At 35.7% G+C, this 22,471-nt stretch overlaps 3 protein-coding genes across 4 annotated transcripts in view; 2 read left to right on the forward strand and 1 right to left on the reverse strand.

Moving 5' to 3' along the window:
- The window catches only part of rbp4l (retinol binding protein 4, like), an 85,549-nt gene extending 63,291 nt beyond the window's left edge, over positions 1-22,258 (forward strand). Inside the window, exons 2-7 of one of the 2 annotated variants that reach the window (XM_084136399.1) lie at positions 20,676-20,698; positions 20,845-20,962; positions 21,071-21,207; positions 21,542-21,654; positions 21,743-21,955; positions 22,058-22,258. In XM_084136399.1, coding sequence (XP_083992525.1) covers positions 20,846-20,962; positions 21,071-21,207; positions 21,542-21,654; positions 21,743-21,955; positions 22,058-22,068 — 591 coding nt within the window. In that variant the 5' untranslated portion in view covers positions 20,676-20,698; position 20,845 and the 3' untranslated portion in view covers positions 22,069-22,258. Of the gene's footprint in view, positions 1-20,554; positions 20,699-20,844; positions 20,963-21,070; positions 21,208-21,541; positions 21,655-21,742; positions 21,956-22,057 lie in introns of those variants that run through there. The other variant, XM_084136398.1, reaches the window with a different exon arrangement.
- Positions 1,050-3,914, forward strand: atp5mea (ATP synthase membrane subunit ea). Its single transcript, XM_084136401.1, has 4 exons — positions 1,050-1,167; positions 1,883-1,937; positions 2,807-2,905; positions 3,799-3,914. The coding sequence occupies exons 1-4, from the start codon at positions 1,132-1,134 to the stop codon at positions 3,822-3,824; spliced, it is 216 nt and encodes a 71-aa protein (XP_083992527.1). The 5' UTR covers positions 1,050-1,131; the 3' UTR covers positions 3,825-3,914.
- On the reverse strand, positions 5,223-17,646 carry pde6b (phosphodiesterase 6B, cGMP-specific, rod, beta). The gene is made up of 24 exons (XM_084136397.1): positions 17,495-17,646; positions 17,336-17,413; positions 14,353-15,151; positions 13,561-13,713; positions 12,259-12,348; positions 12,023-12,163; positions 11,835-11,909; positions 11,451-11,515; positions 11,269-11,335; positions 11,112-11,159; positions 10,880-11,029; positions 10,647-10,790; positions 10,487-10,552; positions 10,033-10,179; positions 9,825-9,932; positions 9,320-9,429; positions 9,149-9,236; positions 8,973-9,073; positions 8,661-8,768; positions 8,491-8,554; positions 8,340-8,414; positions 8,138-8,221; positions 7,862-8,015; positions 5,223-6,871 (listed from the first exon to the last, which is right to left on the reverse strand). Exons 3-24 carry the CDS (start codon positions 14,821-14,823, stop codon positions 6,816-6,818), a joined length of 2,565 nt encoding a protein of 854 aa, XP_083992523.1. The 5' UTR covers positions 14,824-15,151; positions 17,336-17,413; positions 17,495-17,646; the 3' UTR covers positions 5,223-6,815.
- Positions 22,259-22,471: the final 213 nt, after the last annotated feature.

Raw genomic sequence — 22,471 nt, forward strand, 5'->3', positions numbered from 1 at the left:
GGGTCTGCATAACTTTCTATTAAGGGAAGAGGTTAATGCAAGAGGATGATATAAGGTTTTCCTTTTATATTATATTAATGATTCTGGCTAATCAGGGTTACTCTAATAAATAGTTCAATGTTTTCTGTTTGAGTCATAACTTACTTCATATTATGTCAGTAGTGTTTAAATTGAATTTACGAGGATTCTAACAAGCTTTCTAATCCTGCCGGATTCTGAAACTGACACCATGCGTTGGCAGCGCCCCGGATGACGTCACCGCCTGAAATAGTTTCAAAAGTAGGGAACAAGTTGAATCTAAACAAACAAACGTATCATCACTTGGAGACTGACAGCCTTAGGAAGGAATTCATCTTTATAGAATAACCATGACCTGTCTTGTCAAGGTTGATTTTTTTTTTTTTTTTCTTACAGGATTTATACATATACAGATTGTACAATTTGTATTAATGACAATGGGCAGTTGACATAAAACTTTCTAAAAAAATGTAAATAACATTCTAAATATTATACTGCTACTACTAATACTAAATAAATAAATGCCCCATATTAATTGAGAGATGTATGGAATATTTATACTTAGTCCTATTTATCTCATTTAACTTGCTAAAAAGGATGTTAAAATGGTGAATAATAATAATAATACACAATAGCCTACTAAACAAATTATAAAATGAATAAAAATAAATAAATAAATAAATAAATAAATAAATACCCAATGAGAGACTATATGGATTTTACTTCAAAAAAAAAATTATTCATAACAATGTAGGGCCATTTAAGTGAACTGCTAAAATCGTTATCAAATATATTGAATAACAATTAATAATAATTTAATAATAATTATTAATAAATAAATACCCTATTTTAATTGAGAGCCTGTATGATACAATATTTATAATTTACAAACTCAATTGTCATACTTACTACATGAATATTTAAGTGACCTGCTAAAAAGGTTATTTAAATTCTGGAGGAAAGAAAAGTCACAAAAGTTAATGGACATGTGTACAGTGTAGCCTACTGGCAGTAGGGAGAATCATAAATCATCCAGAGCAGAGCCGAGCACACACAGTGACACACACACTGCCACTGACTTCCTCTCCTGCGTCTGAAGAGACCCATTCAGACATGGTTCCTCCCGTACAGGTCTCCCCGCTTATCAAGGTACAGGCTCTATTCAGACTATGACCCGGCCTCAACCCTTCTTTATATTCATTAACATGTTTCATTCTTATTAGTTTTTATTTATTTATCAGCGACCTTCATTCATTAGCGAATTAGCTTGCTATTTGTTAGCTTAGCATACAATTTATTGGTCAAACCCATAGCAACTGTAACGTACGTTAGCTGGTGAATGAGCTAATCGTGTTAGCCTAGCTGCCTATCCTCAGCACTGCAAGGTCAGGCATGTGAACTTAAGTTGAAGATTACCACGACGTGTTGCAAATATACCGGCGAATGAACTTGTCAAATGTTTAACGTTAAATAGAATGAATAATGGGAATTGAAAGTTGTATATGCCCCTGTGGTGAGGTGAATTTACAAAAATATAACGTAACATCCATCCCCTGTAGTCACTGATGAGGTCAGTCATAATGCATACTTCTTATATAAAAACAGTATTTTATATTTGAAAATATTTTGTTTAAAATAGTTGGCTATATTGATTATAGCATGTCACACCAGAGGACATTGCTGAATGTTTTTGTACCCATAAATAGACTATGGTTTGAATGCATTAAAACTGTATTTCCTCATACTGTATGTTCAATTTTCGTAGTATTCAGTAAAGAATAGATTTATAAAATATCACAGTGGCCTTTAAAGTCCTTGACAAGCTTACCAGTAAACAAACCAGCAGTCTTCTTTCTGATTTCAGACCGCAAGATGGTCAGCCTTGCTAATTGGATTACTTTATGGGAAGCAGAGATATGGTAAGTTTTTATATATGGTATGTGCCGATGTACGGGACGATATATCATTATAATGAAAATGCACGATATTGTAATCTTGGGCACTTCAAAATACCATGAATAATTTCTTATTACTAATTGTTACGATTGTTTGAGTGCATTTTAGGGAATACTTTTCCATCAACCGGTAAAAATTTATAGATATTGAAAATGATTTGATTCTTTATTATTGTTCAATAACACTTTACAATAAGATAATTTAAGTGTTTGTATTTTTTATTGAAATATAAATCTGCAAATAAAAAATATAAAAAAAGGTTCTATTAGTTAACATTAGTTGATTCATTAGTTAACTTGAACTAACAATGAACAATACTTCTAAAGCATTTATTAATCTTAGTTAATGTTAATTTAAACATTTACTAAAATATTATTATTAAAATCAAAGTCGTATCTGTTGATATTATTTATTAACAGATAAATAATATGGAATTGAGCTAAAACTAACTAACAGTGAACAGTTGTATTTTTATTAACTAACACTAACAAAGAATTATAACTACTGTAACAAATGTAGCTATTGCTCATTGTTCGATAATGTTAGAGACCTTATTGTAAAGTGTTACCCAGGGGGGTAATTTGTGTGTGGTGTGTGGGGGGTTGTGGGGGAGATACCCAAACTTCAACCCCCCCAATGTTCAAACCAAATCTACGCCCTTGGTGTTACCTATTGTTCTTTATAGTTCTTTTGCACTTTAATCTGTTTTAAACATTTGTTTACTTTATACATTTTTGGTATTGTTTTTTGTTTTGTATTTAAATATTCAAAGTTGTTTTCTTCCTCATTAAATAGTTTTTCTATGGTGTTTTTTAATCAATCTGCTCACCAGATTACCTGAAGCCCATTGCTGCTGAAGAAAGAAGGATTGAGGAGGAAGAGAAGAAACTCAGGGAAGAGCGAGAGCGCATTTACAAACAGCTTTCTGAAGGTCTGTAACCAGCTGTAAATAGTTGTGTGTGTATATCTATCTATCCATCTATATATAAAATATTAAATTAATTATTCTACAATATAACAAGAATAAAATATGACAAAATATATGTAATAATAGTCATTTTTTGGGTCGTATTTGAACCCTGCCCCGTCAGTTAATTTCAGACCTTGGTGTTTCAATGTGGACATTTTACACTAACCAAATCCATGTAGAGGGATGATGCAGTATGTTTGATGAAAAAAAAACTTCCCTTTTTTTATTTTGCAATACATTAACAGCATCTCATGATGCAGCACATTATTTGATATTTAACTTTGGGACTGAAGGTTGCTTTAGATTCTTTAGAATTCTTTACCAAAATATTCAATGAAACAAATGCAAAGAAATGTTATTCATGGAAAAGAATTTCAGGGGATGGATTTCAACTTGGTTGATGATTTAGAGAAAGTTATCAAAGTTCTGTGTATGTGTGTGTGGCATAACTTAATGACATGTTTAGTAGTAATACAGGGTGTTAACTTATTTCTGTCTCTTATTTTCTGTTCTTTGAATGAAGTAGACTTTTCTGATCATTTTGTATCTCCAGTAAATGTATCTTGATTTAATAATCTTTAGACAATTGCATTGGAAAAGAAGATACAGTAAATGTTATGTCCATATTTTAGTGGTTGTGAGTAAAGGTATTCAAGCTACTTTTTTTTTTTAAGTGGATATCTGTCTGATGTTTAATTTTCAAAATCTGAAATGTTGCTAATGCAACTCATTATATTTAATTCAACTTAAATTTTCTTTAAGTTGGTCTTAAAAAGGTCTTGGAAAACGTCTTAAATTTACCTTCATAAAACTGGCAGAAATCCTAAATTCTCTCTTTTTTTTTATTTCTACAGCAAACTCTGACACCATTCTGAAGTAAGTCTCCGTGACGTATCCATTCCAGCACTAAATGAGATGAATCACAATTAACCTAATTCTATTTTTCAATAAAGACAGAAGTTAAAATGTTTTTGTAGTTTCTTTTTTCCTTGATTTCCTGATTATATGCATCATAGGGATTTCTGCATACTAATTCAGCTAGAATATATTTTCATGTTTATATTTGTATGCACTATGTGCATCTAACAAAACAAGATCATCCTCTGAGAATATGTTGTAGACTGTTTTGTCTTTTCTGCATTGCCGTAGTGACATTTATAGAGGGAGGACAATTGTATAACGCGACCATGGTTTAGCATAAATCCCAGGATTTAGGTCAAGCCAATACAGTACAAGTGCTGATTTTGCACAAATGCTTCACAGCTACTTAGCTGCAGTGCTACACTTCATTAACTATTCAAATAAGCAAGATATATATTTGTTTAGATGTCTCTCAACTCTGCTTTCAACATTTCTTGTTGTGTTTATCTGAAACCCAGAAATGCTATGAGTTTAAAGGCCTGTTCACACCAAGAAAGATTAACTATAACAATAACTATATTAGCATCCACACCAGCGGACGTTAACGTTCTGTGTATTATAAGTGCACACTGAGTTTTGTTGTCTGCCACTTTAAATCTTTATCATTCATCAGCTGGAAAAAATCGCTCTGTAGGTGATTTCAACAAAATCGTTCCTCAGTGCCGTTATCATAATAATTTTGGTGTGAAATCTGCTATCCTTTTATATTTAGAACGATTTTTAGAATTATTTATTTATCGTTATAGTTTTCTCTCTTGGTGTGAACGGGCCTTAACAGAGACAAAAACATTAAAAGTCTGGTAAGAATATTGTCAGAGGATTTATTGTGAAATGGAATATGTAGGGATGTGTAGCTGTTCAGATAACCTTTGCAGATTACGTCTAGGAAGGGAAGGGTGGAAACTGCTGATAGTTCTCATAGGATAAGAGGCTTTCTTATCGAGTGAGTCACAAAGAGCCTCAGATTACTATTATTCCTTTCATACACTATCAATCACTAGTTTGAGATTGGTACGATTTTTTTCATGTTTTTGAAAGACGTCTCACCAAGTCTGCATTTATTTAATAAAAAAAAAAGTAAAAACTGCAATACTGTTAGTTTAACGGTTTTAATTTACAGTATTTTAAATGTAATTCCTGTGCTGAATTCTAAAGCTGAATTTTCAGCATCATTACTCCAGTCTTCAGTGTCACATGATCTTTCAGAAATCATTCTAATATGCTGATTTGGTGCTCAAGAAACATCAAAAAAAAAACAAAAAAAAACGTAATATTTTCCTGGAAACCATAATGCATTTTTCAAGATTCTTTGATGAATAGAAAGTTCAAAAGAACAGCATTTCAACAAAAACACAAGTTCATAAAAATATATGCTTTAATTGCCATGGTATTGAGCAAACAAAGTGAAGCTTAACATTTTTACCAATTGAATTGAAATCACCCATATTTGATGATGTATTTTGGATGGTTGGAGAGCATCTTATTTGATGATGAATCAAAATAATCAAATTCTTGTCAAAAAACATCATGAAACTTGCTCTGCAAGTAAATCACATTTGTGTCAAACAAGTCTTATAACCGGGCCCCAACTGTCAGATCTGACACATCGATTAAAACATCAATTTTCTTATCTACCGCCTGAAACTTCGCAACTTAAATTAAACCTTTATTAATCACAAGCAGCAGCTTTGCATAATAAGCATGTACAATTCCTTAAGTGCGCTAAAACACACCTTCATAGTATTTATTTTAAAACTATGTAAAGTCGTACCTCATAAAATGTATAAATAACTTACGTATATTGACACAATTAGATTCACAACTGATGTTTTCAAGATGTTTTATAGACAACCAGTGAAAGAGAAACTTGATTCCTATAAAAGTCAGACATAAGAGGAAAAACATTATGCCTGAATCTGGATACCTTTGTGAATTTAATCACAGACTTGTCAAGGTACAGTGTGATGACATGTCAGATGAGAACTCAACAGATGAATGGTATCAAGGCCACTGGAATTAGTTTTCTCTGTGAACGCATGTCCCAACAGGGGAGAAACGGAGTAACGGGACATTGCTCAGTAAAACACACCCATGACAGCACTTGACGTAAATAATTCTGAAGGACAATTGCGCATTTCCTGTCAGAAATAAAAATCCGTCTATAAAAACAGCTATGACTAAACTAAACTATAACTGACCACCACTGTATTCATATCTTGCTTACCAGAAGCTGTATTGTATTGCAGATTAAAGTCTGTCACCTACCAAATTTAGCGACCTGAAAGTTAACTTTGGATGTGACCAAACTGTACGATGTGATCACTTTTAGAGGGAATGAATGACATAAAAACTACATATCACTCATATAATGGCCTTTACATTCAGGGAAAGTAGCAGGTGACACTAAATGAAACATTATAACAAATTTAAAATGGAGAAAAGGTTATCTTTAAAGTACAATAACTTGCTGTACGTGATTATTTGATTCCTTGATTTTAATTACTTAAACACTTGTTGTGGAACTGCTTGATATTAAATAGCAACTGTAAGGAACTGAAAGTAATTTATAGATTATGCTAATATTTTTGATTGTTTGGGGGATAAATCAGAACTAAATTTGCAATGTTCACCTCTGAATTTTCCTGTAAGACTGCATTGTGATTAATTGAAACTGATTACCACCCAATGAAAATGCTTAAACCAAACACTATGACCCAAAGGAAACACAATGGAACAGTAATACTAACTGTAGGCGAGATCCAACATGTGTTTTGGTTAGCAGGTGGTCTTGTGGCTTGCTGATAGCATATAATGCATTGATAGTGTTTTCCCACTCACTCGTGGTTAGATCCTTGGGGATCCTGGGGTTCAGGTTGCATCCCCCCATTTGACGTAACAGAGGCTAAATTGCATCTTGAACTGCCCTGCCCTCTGTACGGTTGTCTTTTCTCTAGCAGATGGAGCAGGTCTTGGACCCTGATCCACTGGTGCTGTTGGACTTTGCAGCTGTAGAGAAACAAATACAAACACAGAATCCAAATTATAGAAATGTGTTAGATCATACAATATATGGCTGACAGGATGTGGACACCTTCTTGTAATTAACAGGATTGGCTATTCTAGTTCAGATCTGGGTTTAGGTCAGATTTTTGCTGTCTGGGTTCTTATATATAGATGGTTTTCTAAAGAACTAGAGAATAAATAATAATAAAATAAAATTATTTATTTTTGTGGAAGTCAAAGATATTTTTTTTATGTCATCAGGCTATAAAACCTTTATTATGGCAGCAAAGTGATGACCATTTTCCTTTTAATCTGCATAATTATTTTCAATTAAATGTTCAACAAGCACATATAGTTGTGTTTGGGTGTCCACATACTTTTGGCCATTTAGCATTGTCAGTGTACACTACTGTTCAAAAGTTTGGTGTCAGTAGGTTTTATTTTTTTATTCTGCAAGGATGCATTAAATTTAACAAAAGTGACAGTAAAGACATGTTGTAATTAATAGTAAAATTAAATTTCAAATAAATGTTGTTCTTTCTATTCAACAAAGAATCCCAAAGAAAAATGTATCATGGTTACCACAAAACTATTAAGCAGCAACTGTTTTTAACATTGAAAACAATAAGAAATGTTTCCTGAGCACCAAATCAGCATATTAGAGTGATTTCTGAAGGATCACGTGACACTGAAGACTGGAGTAATGATGCTGAAATTTCATCACAATTTAGCATCACAAGAATAAATTGTATTCAAATAGAAAACAGTTATATTAAAGTGTAATAATATTTCACAATATTACAGTTTTTACTGTATGTTTGGTCAAATAAATGCAGCCTTAGTGAGCATAAAAGAAAAACTTAACAACCCCAAACTTTTGAGCAATAGTGAACATATGTCAAATGTCAACCTGAAGATTTCATCAAATTTAGTACAAATACAGTAAACGAAACTGAATAAAAGCTTAAGCAAAAGACTATCTAAAATTCAAACCGTTGTTGGCAGCTGCTTCCTGTTTGGCTTTAGTTGCCTCCTCCAATTCCTTTAGTTTCGACTCATATTCCTCCTGCCTCGCTTTCCAATTCATCCGGTTGTTCAGAATGCCATCATACATTGGCTGGATGTCCTTGTGGAAACGAGAGAACTCCTGTGGAAGAATAAGAGAAAAGGGTTGCTAATTAATCTTACTGACCACAACTTTTTCGTTTTGTTTTTGGCATTCATTTCATGAAACAGAAATTGATCAGTCTCCATCATTCATAAAGGTACCTTGTAGACAAAAGTACAGACAAAGTCGATAAAACCACACTGAAGCTTTGGCAGCTCTGCAGCTTTGTTCCTGTCCATCATGGGCTAGATTAGGTGAAAAGACAGACACCACATAATATTTTCCGATTCTTCTTTTTTCCTTTTTTTATTTACCACCAATATTAGAATGGCAAGTTTTGTGTGAAAACAAAAAGGTACTCACGATGGGCTGTTGCTCAAGCACAGTCCTCTCAAGATCACCCTGCTCCCAGAATTCAGCTGCTACAGAGAGGGCAACCTAGGATGGGACAAATCACGCTTTGTATATTCCAGAGAAGCAAAAGAGAAGTTATTCTTCAGTTGACATCTCCTACCTTGCTCTGCACCTCCCATGGCTTCGTGATAGCTGAGAGGTCACACGCTGTCATCATCATCGCCCTGGTCGATTAATACAAATATGAAAAAATGAAAAGCACAAAATGATACTTTTTAAAATATTTATTTTGCCAAAATGCCTAATGTAGCTATAAATGGAAACACTTACATTACAATTTCTTTCCTTGTTGTTTCAAGGGACATGAAGTCCACCCATTTTTTCTCCTCTTCATATGTCTCAGAGAGATCCACAATTTTCTGGAACATTGTCCTCTTTCTTTTAGGTAGAGAAAAAGTTTACATGAGTACATTTTTGTTTTCAATTTAGTTTTTAATTCTTTAAATGAACAGCCACGGTCACTATGAACTGTCATTGTATAAAAAGCTGCATGACAGCATATGAGTTTGAAACAACATAATGATGAGTAAATAATTTAATAGTGGCATTTAAAACATTCCATTGTTACATATTGTAACTTACTTGAAGTACAAGGCAAGATCAGTTGCGATAATGGCAATATCAATGAGGTGGAAGACATGCTCTGTTTGTCTTCTGTTGAGGTTTTGGAAGATGTTTAATGACTAAGGAAAAACAAATATGTAAGTATCAAATCAAATTAACATGGAAGCTTACATTCTGGACAGTTTGCTCATTACCTCATCGCCTAGCAAGAATTTGCCAAAATCCAAGTGATGCCTCTCTAGAATGGAGGATCCATGCAGCTTGGCTAGAGGATTTCCGGACCTAACCACAAAAAAATACAAAAGTAATGATTATTATTACAATAGTAGTACAAGTACTAGTAGAAGTATTAGTAGTTTACTGACTTCACTTGGTAGAGATTATTTGTGCCTCTGTGGTCGATATCATGCAGGAAGCCAGCAGTGATCATGGCCATCACCTCCAAATCTGAGTAATACCTCTTCAGTTTCCCTGTCTGGCTCCATAAATACAAAAAATATTCTCATTAAGATTTTATTATTTTGAGTATGTGTATCAAAAATGTGTCATGAACAACAAAGTCAAAGTCAAGGTTGTCTGAGCAACCTAACTGGGCATGAGTTTTGGCAGGGCTATCCGTTTGTCTAACCGATGGAAGATGAAGGAGTGTTTGAAACTTGTTCGAAAACAATCATTATTTGCAAATGTGTTTTGATTATTTACTTAAATTAAAAATACATTTTGCTTGGAACCTAAACAAGTGCTTCTATAGCTCAAACAGTACAGTATGACGCTAGCAACACTAACATCATGGTTTAAAATGAACTGAAAACATCAGATGATAGTGGCTTCCAACTGCATAAATGTAAATGTAAGCTGAGCAGGTCATACCGTGAGTAAAGTGAACATGGTTTGCCCAACATTGAAGCCATGGCGCCAGTTGTGGTAGGTGATTTTCCTGTAGCCTTTGCTGACCGAGTACATGAATCTCACTAAAACCTAATTAAAGCAGATAGCAGCCATATTACATATTGTTTTTATGAAATTTCATGATACACACAAATGAAGTGTTTATGCTATCATAAACATGAAAATGTACCTCTTGAGGGATCTGAAACTTTCTAACCACCCCAACTTCATAGTACATCTGGATCCCACACTTTACAAGCTCCAGTTCAGTGCAGTCAAAGTCTGAAAAATGGAAGGCGTAGATCTCAAACTTTTTTGGGCCAGGCAGCTCTTTTTTCTGCACGAAAAACAACAAACAAAAAAAGTCAGACAGTGGATAACTTTCTGAGAACACAAAACCAAGTATTTTTAATAATTTGAAGAATGCAATATCAGCTGAAACAGCATAACTTGAACATCATTAGCATATTAAGAGAGTCACAATAGACATATTTAAAATAATCTGTAATGTTATTGCTAATGGTTTCCTATTAAAGGCGACTTTCTTTGTCTTATCTATCTGAGAAGGTTGGGATCAGCCTGTACCCTGATTTCAAAAATCTTGAATTAATAAGTTAAAAGGAACAGTAAACAGGTCAAAGTACCAGAATCTCCAAAAGCTCGTCCTCCTCACAGTCAACTGGCTCTTTGTCAAAATATTGTCTTGTTTTCTAGAATAGTAAAACCAAACAGAACAAAAATTAACAGAAATAAAATACAATCAATTACAGTACAATACAATAAATTAAGTCACTTGGAACTTACAAGGATATTTTGAATCTCATCATCTCGACATTTGACATGGTAAAGCACCATGTCCTGAGCAATGTCCTTCCTGTTCTCCAGCTTATTCATTTTGTCGTAGGTGTCCGTGTTGAGGGCCGACCAGCCCAGAAACTGTGTCAAAGCCTGTCAAGACAACAACGCATTGTTCCGTGACTCAACAAGTCATTGGTGACCCATCTCTATCATTCTACCAATCAATTGATCAATTTTACCTCCATGAGTTGTTCATCATGGTCATCAAATGGTTTGCCATCCTTCCTGTTGTAGAAAGTTGCAACACCAACAATTTCTTCTTTTTTGTTGACAATTGGCAGACATAGCACATTCTTTATGGTCCATCCACTGCTATCCAGAGCTTCTGTCTACAGAATCACAAAGTGTTATTACTGCAATTCAAGGCAACTTCAACGATTAAACTTGTTTTAGATAGCAAAACATATCTACCTGAAAGTTGAACATTTCCTCTGCTGCTGCATTCATGATGTTGCAAATCTTGAGCACACAATAAAAGTAAATAAATACATATGTAAATATATATATTTACAAAAGAAAAAAAAAATCAACCATACTTTGTTCCCAAAATAATAAAGGAGTAACTTACCAATCCATTTTCTGCTACATATGTGGGTAATCCACTAGACAAAGCCCAATGATCTGGAGTTGGATTTCTGTGGGGGGAAAAAAGAGAGAGAAAATGTTTTTTTATAATGCCATCTCTTAAAATGCACACTTTGGATATAACGCATCAGAAAAAAGGCTACTATAAGAAAAAAGAAACCTTACGGTATGACCTTGATGTCCTCTTTTCCGTGCAAAATATAATCAATAACTTTGTAGAAAATTACTTCCTAAGTGAAACGAAAGATGAAAATGTGATTTTATTAGCATTTTAGAGGCAGAATTCTGTCATCATTTACTCATGTCATTCAAACCAAGTATGATTTTTTCAAAAAATGTCTAAGCTGCTCTTTTCCATATAACGAAAGTGAATGGTGACCACAGGTGTCACTGTTTGGAAAAAAAGCAGCTTGGACATTCTGCTAGATTCTACCATACAAAAAAAGTAATATGGGTTTGCATTGGCATGAGGGGGAGTAAATGATGAAACACTTTTTTTGGATTTTTGGCTGAACTACCTATATCTGAAATATGAAAAATGCAGCCTACCCTTCCGTCTGGAGTTACAGGGCCCGAATAAGGTGGCTGCTCCCCCATCAACACTGGCCAAATATCAAAGAACTCCTGCAAGGGAATAAAACCACCAGGTCAGACTTAGAGAGAAACAGGACAGACTGAAGCCTCTAAATTAAGCATGAAGCCTTTGTTCCTTTCAGCAATTATATCGATTGACGTACCTTTTCCTTGGTCATGTCCAGCAGGCCCACAGAGTACCTGTCACAGTTGAGGTAGGCTCGCACTGTGTACAAAGCTTTGTGAAACTGTCGTTCAATGTCTGTGAGCTCTTCAAACACCTTGTTAGCTGACCACAACAGCAGCTATGCATGAAAAACATAAAAAATGCATTAAGGACCATATCTTTTTCAATTCATTTTTAACAATTGCTAGTGTTTGCAAACTTATGCAGACTGACCTGTCCTTTACGAGTTTCACAGTTGTGAAGGTAGCTCAGATGAAAAATCTTCAGGTTCAGAGATGCAACTTTCATATACTTTAAAAAAAGCTTTGAGAAAAAGAGGCATATTTTGAAATTTTAAAGAAAATAACATGATGCCAAGTATGCTTAAATGTCTCAGTAAATGCCAAGTACAGTATGTCTTTAGTGTCTCATTTCAATATTTTATATACAGTAGTCAACATCTGAAGTGGATCAAAACCTTTCATCTAAGTTATACATGAATTTTGAACAATACCCGTTCTTGTCTAAGCACAACTTTCAAATACTACTGTATATTAAAAAATTTTACTCTTAAAGGGGAACTATTAATACAAAATAGGACTCTCATCTCATGATTGAGTCTGGATCTGAAGTTTGCACACGAAGCGTTGGTATTAACCCATCTTTCAGAATAAACCTTTTTGAAAATCTAGCGTTAAAAAAGACCCTTGTTTGTGGAGCAGTCCGGCGCAAAAATGATTGGCACAAATGTATAAGAATTTAGCGATTTTCTTTGGGACATTTCCTTTGAAAATAAAATTTTACCACAATGTCCTCAGTGACTCAGATGGCGGGTGTCTATGGAGACTTTTATGTGCATTGGTACATCCCAAAACACAACGACAGTAATGCCACTTTGGCACAGACATTGTACAACTCCAGCAGCTACAGTGAGGAATGATACAAAAATGGCGGACTTTGTGCTTCTCACTCAGGGCTGTGTCTATGCTAATAGGGCAGATCAACACCGGCTGTGGGCGGGGCTTATCCCTACAATGACATCATTGTAGGAGGGAATCTGAATCAGCAAGTTCAAATAGACTGCTTTTGATTTATGGGAATTATAAAAAATGAGTGAGTCGATTTTTACCATTAAATGCTGGTTGCCCACTGCGGACACACATCGGTGTTCAAACATCTCATAAAAGTGAATTTTGCATAATAGTTCCCCTTTAAGTCAGATAGACTTAATGCAAAAGGCGTATTACCAGGCATTATTACCAGTTACAAATTTTCTAATTAAGTGTTAAAATACTTGTCTTTTTTGAACAGTATAAATTGTTTTCTCATTTATCTAACTTGTTATGCAAAAAAAGTTTATTGAAAGTTGTGCTTGTGCTATGTGTACTCTGTATATACTAAATGGCATTTATTAGTTATACTAATTTGTTTGATATTTTGTTATCTAATGCAGTGACATTCAAACTTTTTTTTTTTTTTTTTTAGGCCACTGTATTAATAATAGGTGGTGGACAGAAAAGGCAGACAGACACTTACATCCTCATCTTCATCTGTGAAATAGGGTCCAGTAGTCTTGTTGACTGCCATGATGACGGCTACTATGTCCTTGCCGTTCATAATGGGCGTGGCCAAGATGTTGCGCGTGGTGTATTCAGTAAGTTCGTCAACGAATGTGCTGAAGTGACTATCCTACAGTGAAAGCAAAGTCAGTTATGTCACACACATTTATACTTGTATTTATCACTCAATGCAAATTGTCGTAGGGTCAGACTGCAAACAAACTTTGGAATCAAATTCGTTTACTCATGATGTTAATTAACCACAATATCTCATCACAGATGAAAGACGTATTTTAGAAAATAACATCTTTAAAAGACTCGTTTTACTGATATACTGATAACTGACTTTTAATTGAGGCACTAACTTCACATTTATCTGACAATTCATTACTGCAAATGGATTCATTTCTTATGGATACTAGAAAGCACATGAAAAGTGTTTTCGCCCTTGTTTAACAAATCAAAATAATTGTGTAGATGCCATAACACAAACAACATACTGTAAAAATGATTAAATGAAAAATCTTTTCACTCACTACTGTGAGGAGATTTGGTCATTACATAAATGCCACAGGTGAAATAATCCTTCATGCTAAACATAGGTCATGGCATATTGAAATAAATGGGATTATGTCAAGAGGATTTGCCGAGCCTCAAAATATGACCATAGCTGCAGTCTAATAATGTATAATAATGTAATTAGTCTCTTTCAATCAAGTTTTACAAAGTGCGTCTGATCTGTGTACAGATGTTTCAGAGTGGTTCGTACCTGTGTAACATCCTTCACATTGACAGTCTTCTTGGTTTGAGCCACATGTCCTACTATACCGATGTCCAGAGGGAAGACGATCTCAGAGTCTGGAGGCACCACACAGTCATCGAGCTCAGAATCTTTATTAACGTTGAAGAGACGCGTAGCCAGCTCGGCGATGCCGTTCCGTTGTCGATACATGAAGAGGCTACATCGGTCGGCATGGATCATAGCGCTGATCCTCTGCAGAATCTTAAAAATCACCTTCTCCATATTGACGTTCTCCTGCATGTCTGAAATGAGATCGTAGAACATCGCTCCCTCTTCTATCGAGCTTATGGCCTTAAAACTGTCCACATCCACTTTCGACTCCGGTATTTGCATGATCGAGGCCACGGCACCAGGTTTGAGCTTTTTGTCAAAATAGCTCCTGGCAAAATCTGGATTTCCATCCAGGAACTTCTCCACGTCTTCCTTTTTGACACTCATCGTGGGATCTTCTGGCCCAGTCCCAGTACTGGCAGGTAATGGCCAAGTAATGAGAGTTCAAATGAGTTTTCAGGACAAAACAAATGAATATTTACAGCCTATATTCCTCAAATGGTTGAGAAAAAGAAATCGTGAGATGAGACGCCTGCCACAGCAGGGGCAACCCGTGTCCAATCTAACTGTCATCAGCAAGGTGTTTTCCTAATAGTGTTGAAGGTGAATCAGGATCTGCTCTAGTAAAACTGATCAGGTGACCTGCATCAAAGCCTGAGCCCACAGCTGAAACTGACCAACGTCCTCCTCTGAACTCTCCTCTGCTCTCTGTGTCCTGGGAAAAAGAAGAGGTGCTCTTAACAACAGTTTTAGAGGAAAAGCAACAATCATAAAGTATGAGTGGTAATGCACAATCATATGCTTTGTTCCTCTTTGTGTCTTCTCCCAAAAGATTGGCCTTTATGCTACAAGCTCTTTAAGTTCTTATTAAAAACACACTCCTTATTACTAAGCCCTATTTAACCAGGCCACTAGCTGATTATCTCAGCACCCAGTTGTCTTCTTGCTCAGTGTGACTGATACAATGGGAGCAGTGAAAGGGATTTCCTAAAAAATGGAAAAGAACAAATGTACAGTATATCTGAAGATTCTTCATTACCAGTATTAGGGAAAGTGACTTTTAAAAGTAATGCATTATAATATTGCGTTACTCCCCCAAAAAGTAACTAACTGAGTTACTTGGTTACTTTGGATTGTAATGCGTTACATTACTTTTGCATTACTTTTTCTCATCTGGGCTGGGCTTGCTTGTTTGCTTTTTGGTAACATTTTAGCAAAGGTATAGGCCCTTTCATACCACTAGTTAAATAAATAAGCCTCTGGCTGAAGGAAATTAAGCAAATTCACGCCTATACAGTAGAGGCAAACAAACTGTTTTTCTAAAGTAATTTTTGCTTTTTAGTATAATTGAATTGAATCAAAGAAGGTCAGCAGCAAAGACATTGGTTAATAAAGTGAGATACATGAAATATATTTATGTAATTTAACATTTAATTATTGCAGTTTTGCATAATATTCTGAGTTATAAATTTTGAGAAATACTGAATATGGTTTTGTGCAAGATGAGTAAATGCATGCTCACATTTAGTCTACAACTATAACCATCATGTTTAGACAGCGCACACAACGCCTCTGCTCCTTGCTCTCGATTTCACTCAATATGGGGACAATACAAAGTAACTTGCATTACTTATTTGAAAAAGTAACAGATATTTTATTGTAAGTTTAAAATGAATGTGTAACTTTACTAGTTACTTAGTAATCTGAATACGTAACTTGACTAAATTACCATTTAAGAGGAAAAAAAAGTTAAATTAAAACCAGCAATTCTCAAAAAGAGTCAATATCTGTATTGCATCATAATTCTATGAACGCCTCATTTTGTATGGCAGTAACATGATAAGCTTGTGTGCATATACGTGTGTGTGTGCTCCAATATTGAACACACACATATTTATATATATATATAATAACTGACAAATTATGTTAGTAATTAATTACTGAAAGATGTGGGTCTAGATGGAATAACGACACAGAGTCTTATCATAAAATACCTATAATCTTTTGTTCAGGTAAAGTACATATCTATATAAAGGCCCCGTATCCATCTTAAGCAAAAGGTCATGAGGATAATCAGCATATTAATAGCTCCATACAGTACGTGCACTGCACAACACAAGTCACAGCTTTGGCTGCTGAAGGAAGGTGAATACTGGTACATTTCTATTGTGTGGGTGAACCCAGCAGTTCAGAAGCTGTACATGATTATTAGTCAAATGTATCCAGCTGTCAGTTAGTTGCCTGAGCGTGTACGCAGGCATTTTAACTAAATCAACCTGTTAAACAAAATGCTGTCTCTTTGGAGAAACTTGGAGATTCAGGAGGGACAGGAGTCAACTCTCAGTACAGTCTACAGGGGTGTGAACCTACGATCTCTACATTAGTACATCAGACCCATAACCATTAGGATTTCATCAGCCAACAAATTGATAAGGGTAACTTATTCCTATGTGCAAATTTCTTTATTGTGTTAATGTTTGTTTGGCCATGAAAATTATATGCAAGACATTTGTATCCTTTGACATGACAAGCAACATGTTTTATTAGTAAGTTTCTACCATCCTGACCAACATAAGGGCAGTGATCAGAACCTGAATCCAGTTCTTTTGTTACTGTACCACCTAGTGTTAAGCATCAGTAATGTTTTTGCTGATAATAATAATGCCATACAGGAACGAAAACAAAACAACTAAATAACTGAAAATAAAAACAAACAAATTCTCAAGCCCTTGTAAATAAAAGACCTCAAGACTCAAGGTTTTAAAGAATCAGACGACAACATAAAGTGTTTTTTGTAGTCTGAATGCAGCTTTTGTCACTGCCTAAAATGCCCACAAGGGTGCAGTAGACCATAGTTTGACTCATTTCACCGAACTCATTCGAACTCATTTGAACTTACTTTTCTTACATGCCAAAGATATTGCATTTGTGTACAGTCCTTGGATTGACAGAGACTGGATGGGAGGGGGTGGGCTGCCTGAAAAAATGATAAATATGACACAGTCAGAAAGTGCTAGCTAGCCACACATGTATTTGTTAACCTATAGCTAACACAGACCTTTTTAAAAACACTTGCTCTCTAAACTGAAGCATGAAACAACAGATGTGAGTCCAGAAAACTAGTCTAATCTAGTGCTTCAACCAACTGGAACATGTGCACGCTCAGCACTTGTGTATGAACTCACACTAAGGAGTGCCTTTGTTTGAATCGTTTCATAGATTGGCTAGGAGCAAACCATGAGAACATGGGGGATGTGTGGGATTAGGATCAGGGCTTATGGGTTGAGGTTCACTTGGACAACAAACAAAACAAAAGGGCTATAGACCCATTTCTGTGTGTGCTAAAGCTGAAGGAAACAGTTAGCAGGAATTGAGGATATCCACTGAAAAACAATGTAATGTGAAAGGTTTAGTTTAGTTAGAGGTAATTGTTAAACAGAAATTGTTAAAGTGCAAACAATATTTTACACTTTCTGACCTGTTAAACTTCTTAAAGGGATACTCAATCCCAAACCAATTAAAATGTTGCTACTATTTACATCATCCTCACGTCATTCCAAACCTGTTTGACTTTCTTCTGCAGAACACAGAGGAAGATATTTTAAGGAAAGAATATAACCAAACAACATCAGAGCCCACTGACTTCCATTGTATGACAAATATAACTCAAAAATATCTTCTTTTCCATCCCACAGAAGAAAATAAATCATACAGTTTTGCAAATGAGTAAATGACAGCAGAATTTTCATTTTTGGGTGGAGTATCCTTTTAAACGTTTTCCCCCATAGTTCTTACACCTGTTTAAAGGTAAATATGCTCCACTGCACAAGAATAACAACAACCAGGGACAAACAAGTCTTCTTTGCCATCTGTTTACATAGTATATATAGCAGACGGCTTGAGAAGCTGTGGCCGAAAAAAGAAATGAAAGTCTTTAAAAAGAAGTGTACTAATCTCTGTGGAGCACACCTACAAATAGATACCATTGAGCACAGTCAGGTGTGCCAGGAGAGGTTAGCCAGGTTAGCCATCTCTCATCTTTAGCATAAATAAATGGATTAGGGTTCAAATTATGGCAACACTGCCACTGTTGAGTAACTTAAGACATGATCTAATTATGCATTATGTAAAGGAACCCGTCAAGCATACTGGTAACTGTATGGATGCCTAGATCACGCCACCTGAGAGCGGTCATCGTAATTTTGCCAAGCAAGACATGATCCTATATCAACATATTTTGTTGATCCGGAAACAACCTTCCTGTCTGAAAATCTAGTCCTTATCCCTACCCATAAACCTGCCTAACCCTACTCATAAGTTATCCCTAAAATGTTGATCCAGGAACATGTTGCACTTGGTGAAATCACGTTTACCACCTGGGAGCAAAGTTTCTTGAGGTCACAGTAGCATTTGAGCCAAGAGATCTCAGTGCTGTAGTGTGGCCCGTGACCAACCAATCCTAATACTGCTAATTCAGCAGATGTTAGCCACAGATTATGCAGATATGCATGGGAAGTAGTCCAAAGAACAGTTCCGAAAAGACTTCTGGGGACAATCTAATCACTTTTCAAATTGACAAATGTTCAGCGATCATATTTTACAATAAATATATTCTTTAAAATCAAACATCTGGCTAAGTATCTTAAAAATACAGACCTAGGGCCATATTTACTAAACAGGGAGCGCAATTCCAAAATAGCACTGATGGGAGTGGAAAGTTCTCCGCATGATCTACTGACGACGTGCAAATTAAAGACCAGACGGATCATTTCCATAATGACAAATCCAATCTACCTGTTAGTGTCTGGTTTAAGACGTACTTTATTTGGGTGGTAAATGACACAAACACCAGTAAATTGACAAGCCCAAACCTTAGTAAATCACCTTGCATGATATATTTAACTACTCTCCTCCCATAAATTTAGCATCTGAAAGGGAAACTCTTACAAATTCATATGCAATAAGGGTTTTTTAGTGCTAATGTTTCACTGCGTGTCTTTAGTAAATCCTGACAGTAGTTTTTTTTAACACCAAAAGATGGTTTGCGATGGCGCAAGCTGTTAGTAAATCTGGCCCCTCTACTGTTAACAGTGATTCCTGAAATACATTTATGAATCTCGGGCTAACAGAGTTACCAATAAAACTGGTGTCTTTTTTGTGATGCTTGTTAAGTGGCCACAATAACAGCAAATAATGAAATGCTATTTTATTTAGTCGTACTTATCCATTTCTGATGGTAATATATATACATTTACTTTTTAAATAAATCAATCTTTTCATCAAACTTGCTAAATGATTACTATAAAAATGTATGTATACTTCTAATCTTTAGACAAATTTATAATAGAGCTGAATGATGAGGGAGACTAGGAGTCTGTACAGCATCTTAATGAATAAATATGGAACAAAATAAGTAATGGATACAATTTTACTTTTATTCAATGACATCATAGACATACTGGGGTAAAGAAATATTATATAATCAAGATTTTGTTTGCATAATTACTATACCTGCTTTTTGTAGCACGCCAATACTGCACTATTAAAAATAAAGGCTCCTTTTAAAACATGATGAATGTGAAGTGAATGAAATCACACCACACAAATCTACCACAAAGAGCCAAGTACATTACATAATGGATTCTCATAACGAATAAAGCTGCTTCCGTAGTCAAGTCCATCTCATCAAATTGGCACAAAGCCACTAGAAGCTTATTGTCATCAAGACAACACTGTAAATCAACAATCACAATCATTCCACCACAACAATGTGTCTAGTCTTGTTTTCTGGTTATTGAACATTTAGTACATCTTACATTAGGTAAAGCTTGTTCATCGGAAATTACCAGGAACCTAATAACATTACATAATACAGTAGTTGTTTAACACAATTTCACAAATAAAGCTTCTTTCAGCTTCATCGAACCCTATTCCCAGATGTTTTTGATTTATTTATTTTTAAAAAGTCGCACTATATTCCAATTAGTTGCATAAAGCTTTTTTTGTTTTTATGGCAAGCATGGGAGGGTTCAACCGAGAAGCCAGATTACAGTGAGGATTTCTACAACCGGATTAACCATAGATTTAAGAACCTTATTTAGTCACAAGAAGTGAAAATAATCAATAAGCCTGTCTGTAGAGTTGGTATAAAAGAGCTCTTGCTCAGTGTAGACAACACAGCCTTGTGGAGAACCACAGAGAGATCCTACACCACAGAATCCTTCCTTTCGTTCACTCCAAACAACAACAACAAAACAAAGAGGTAAGACCTAGAGTTTTTATGTAGGGCCTCGGGGTTAAGTAATCTGCGGTTCAAAATGTTATGAAAAAGACTGTTAGAAATAGATACTGAGCTGATTAGCTTTGCATCAGACTGCTTCACCTGTGCTTTCCTTCTCCGCTACTCAGAATGGAATACTATAAGTTTGCCCTGCTGGTGGTTTTCCTGTCCTACATTGAGCGCTGCTGGTCTGTCTCCTGCGTTGTGGACAGTTTTACAGTCAAGGACGACTTTGACCCCAAGAGAGTATGTAGTATGCTATTTGATGATCTCAGTGGAGATAAACATTTGCTCATTAATAATGTTGATGCAAAACAGACAGGATGACCTGACCTGCTGTACTGTACCTTGTAGTATGCAGGCAAATGGTACGCTCAGCAGAAGAAAGACCCAGAGGGACTCTTCCTCCAGGACAACATCTCTGCAGAATACACCATTGATGACGACGGCACCATGACTGCCTCTTCAAAGGGCCGCGTAACTCTTTTCGGGTTAGTGAAAAATCTGAAAGTATGAGAGTAATGAAGCATTCAATTCAATGACCAAGTTTAATACATATGGCAGCAATTACGTCACATGCTAAAGTTAATCCTGCTGCTAACGGATTCTGGTTTGATTCAGAAATCAAGTTTAAATGTATGACAGGAATGACGTCACATGCTAATGCTAATCCTGCTGCTTAAGGATTCTGGGTAGATTCAGATATCAAGTTTAAATATATGACAGCAACGGCATCACAAAATGCTAATTTCTTGATTCAGAAATCAAGTTTAAAAATGTTAGTGGTGAAATCACGTTAATGCCAATCCTGCTAACTCTTTACAGATTCTGGGTTGTGTGTGCTGACATGGCTGCCCAATACAGTGTACCTGACCCTACCACTCCTGGCAAGATGTTCATGAACTATCAGGGCCTGGCTAGCTATCTGTCTAGTGGAGGTCAGAAGACAAGTATATTATCACATGTTTACCCATTACTGTCACATGAATCAATTGACTCATTTTTTATTGTTTATTCTTAATAAAGGTGACAACTACTGGATCATTGACACCGACTACGACAACTATGCTATCACCTATGCTTGCCGCACTCTGAAGGATGATGGCACATGCGATGACGGCTATGCCCTGATCTTCTCACGCAACCCCCGTGGCCTACCTCCTGCAATCCAGCGCATCGTCCGCCAGAAACAGGAGGAGATCTGCATGGCTGGCCAGTTCCAGCCCGTGCTGCAGTCCGGTAAGTTCACGGACAGAAGTCAGGCTCTCAATTTAGCTGCAAGACAACAAAAGTTAGAGTTCGGATTTCTCTGTCTGATTTCTCTCATCTCTCATTTTACAGGGGCTTGCTAAGCTGTTAGAGGAAACAAAGATTGATTCCTTTAGCATGCTGGCAAAAGAAGAGGCATCCACTGTAATTCCATTTCAGTGCTGTAGAGATGCATATGTGCCAGGGAGACATCAAATCAATGAACTTCTTATCTCAAGGGAGTCAAGTATTGTGTTTTAAGTGTCTGTGACAATAAATATTTTTTAAACAAAACTTATTTTGGTCATTTTTTATAGAATTTACACGGGTGGGTGATTGTGTATTGCTCTGCATATCACTGGCATCTCTAGTATAACTGGCCATGATGGTGTGAAGTCAGTCTGGTCAAGGATATGTTTACAGATTACTCCAAATTTAAAATATATTAAAATGGATACACAGCAGTTTGAATGCCCCATTCAAATTGAAAGAGACATTATATTCCAG

This window comes from Abramis brama (assembly GCF_963993115.1).
Source record: "Abramis brama genome assembly, chromosome: 15".
In the NCBI taxonomy this organism is placed as follows: domain Eukaryota; kingdom Metazoa; phylum Chordata; class Actinopteri; order Cypriniformes; family Leuciscidae; genus Abramis; species Abramis brama.

Bases quoted from the DNA above. Each gene is read 5' to 3' on its own strand.
- pde6b (XM_084136397.1), bottom strand. From the start codon at position 14,823: ATGAGTGTCAAAAAGGAAGACGTGGAGAAGTTCCTGGATGGAAATCCA. The intron at 11,910-12,022 runs GTACGTCAATCG...ATTCCCTTGCAG, and splicing joins TGGACATGACCAAGGAAAAG to GAGTTCTTTGATATTTGGCC. The intron at 11,336-11,450 runs GTAAGGTTTCTT...TTCCCCCCACAG, and splicing joins GAGGACATCAAGGTCATACC to AAATCCAACTCCAGATCATT.
- atp5mea (XM_084136401.1), top strand. From the start codon at position 1,132: ATGGTTCCTCCCGTACAGGTCTCCCCGCTTATCAAG. The intron at 1,938-2,806 runs GTAAGTTTTTAT...TCTGCTCACCAG, and splicing joins TTATGGGAAGCAGAGATATG to ATTACCTGAAGCCCATTGCT. The intron at 2,906-3,798 runs GTCTGTAACCAG...TTATTTCTACAG, and splicing joins TTACAAACAGCTTTCTGAAG to CAAACTCTGACACCATTCTG.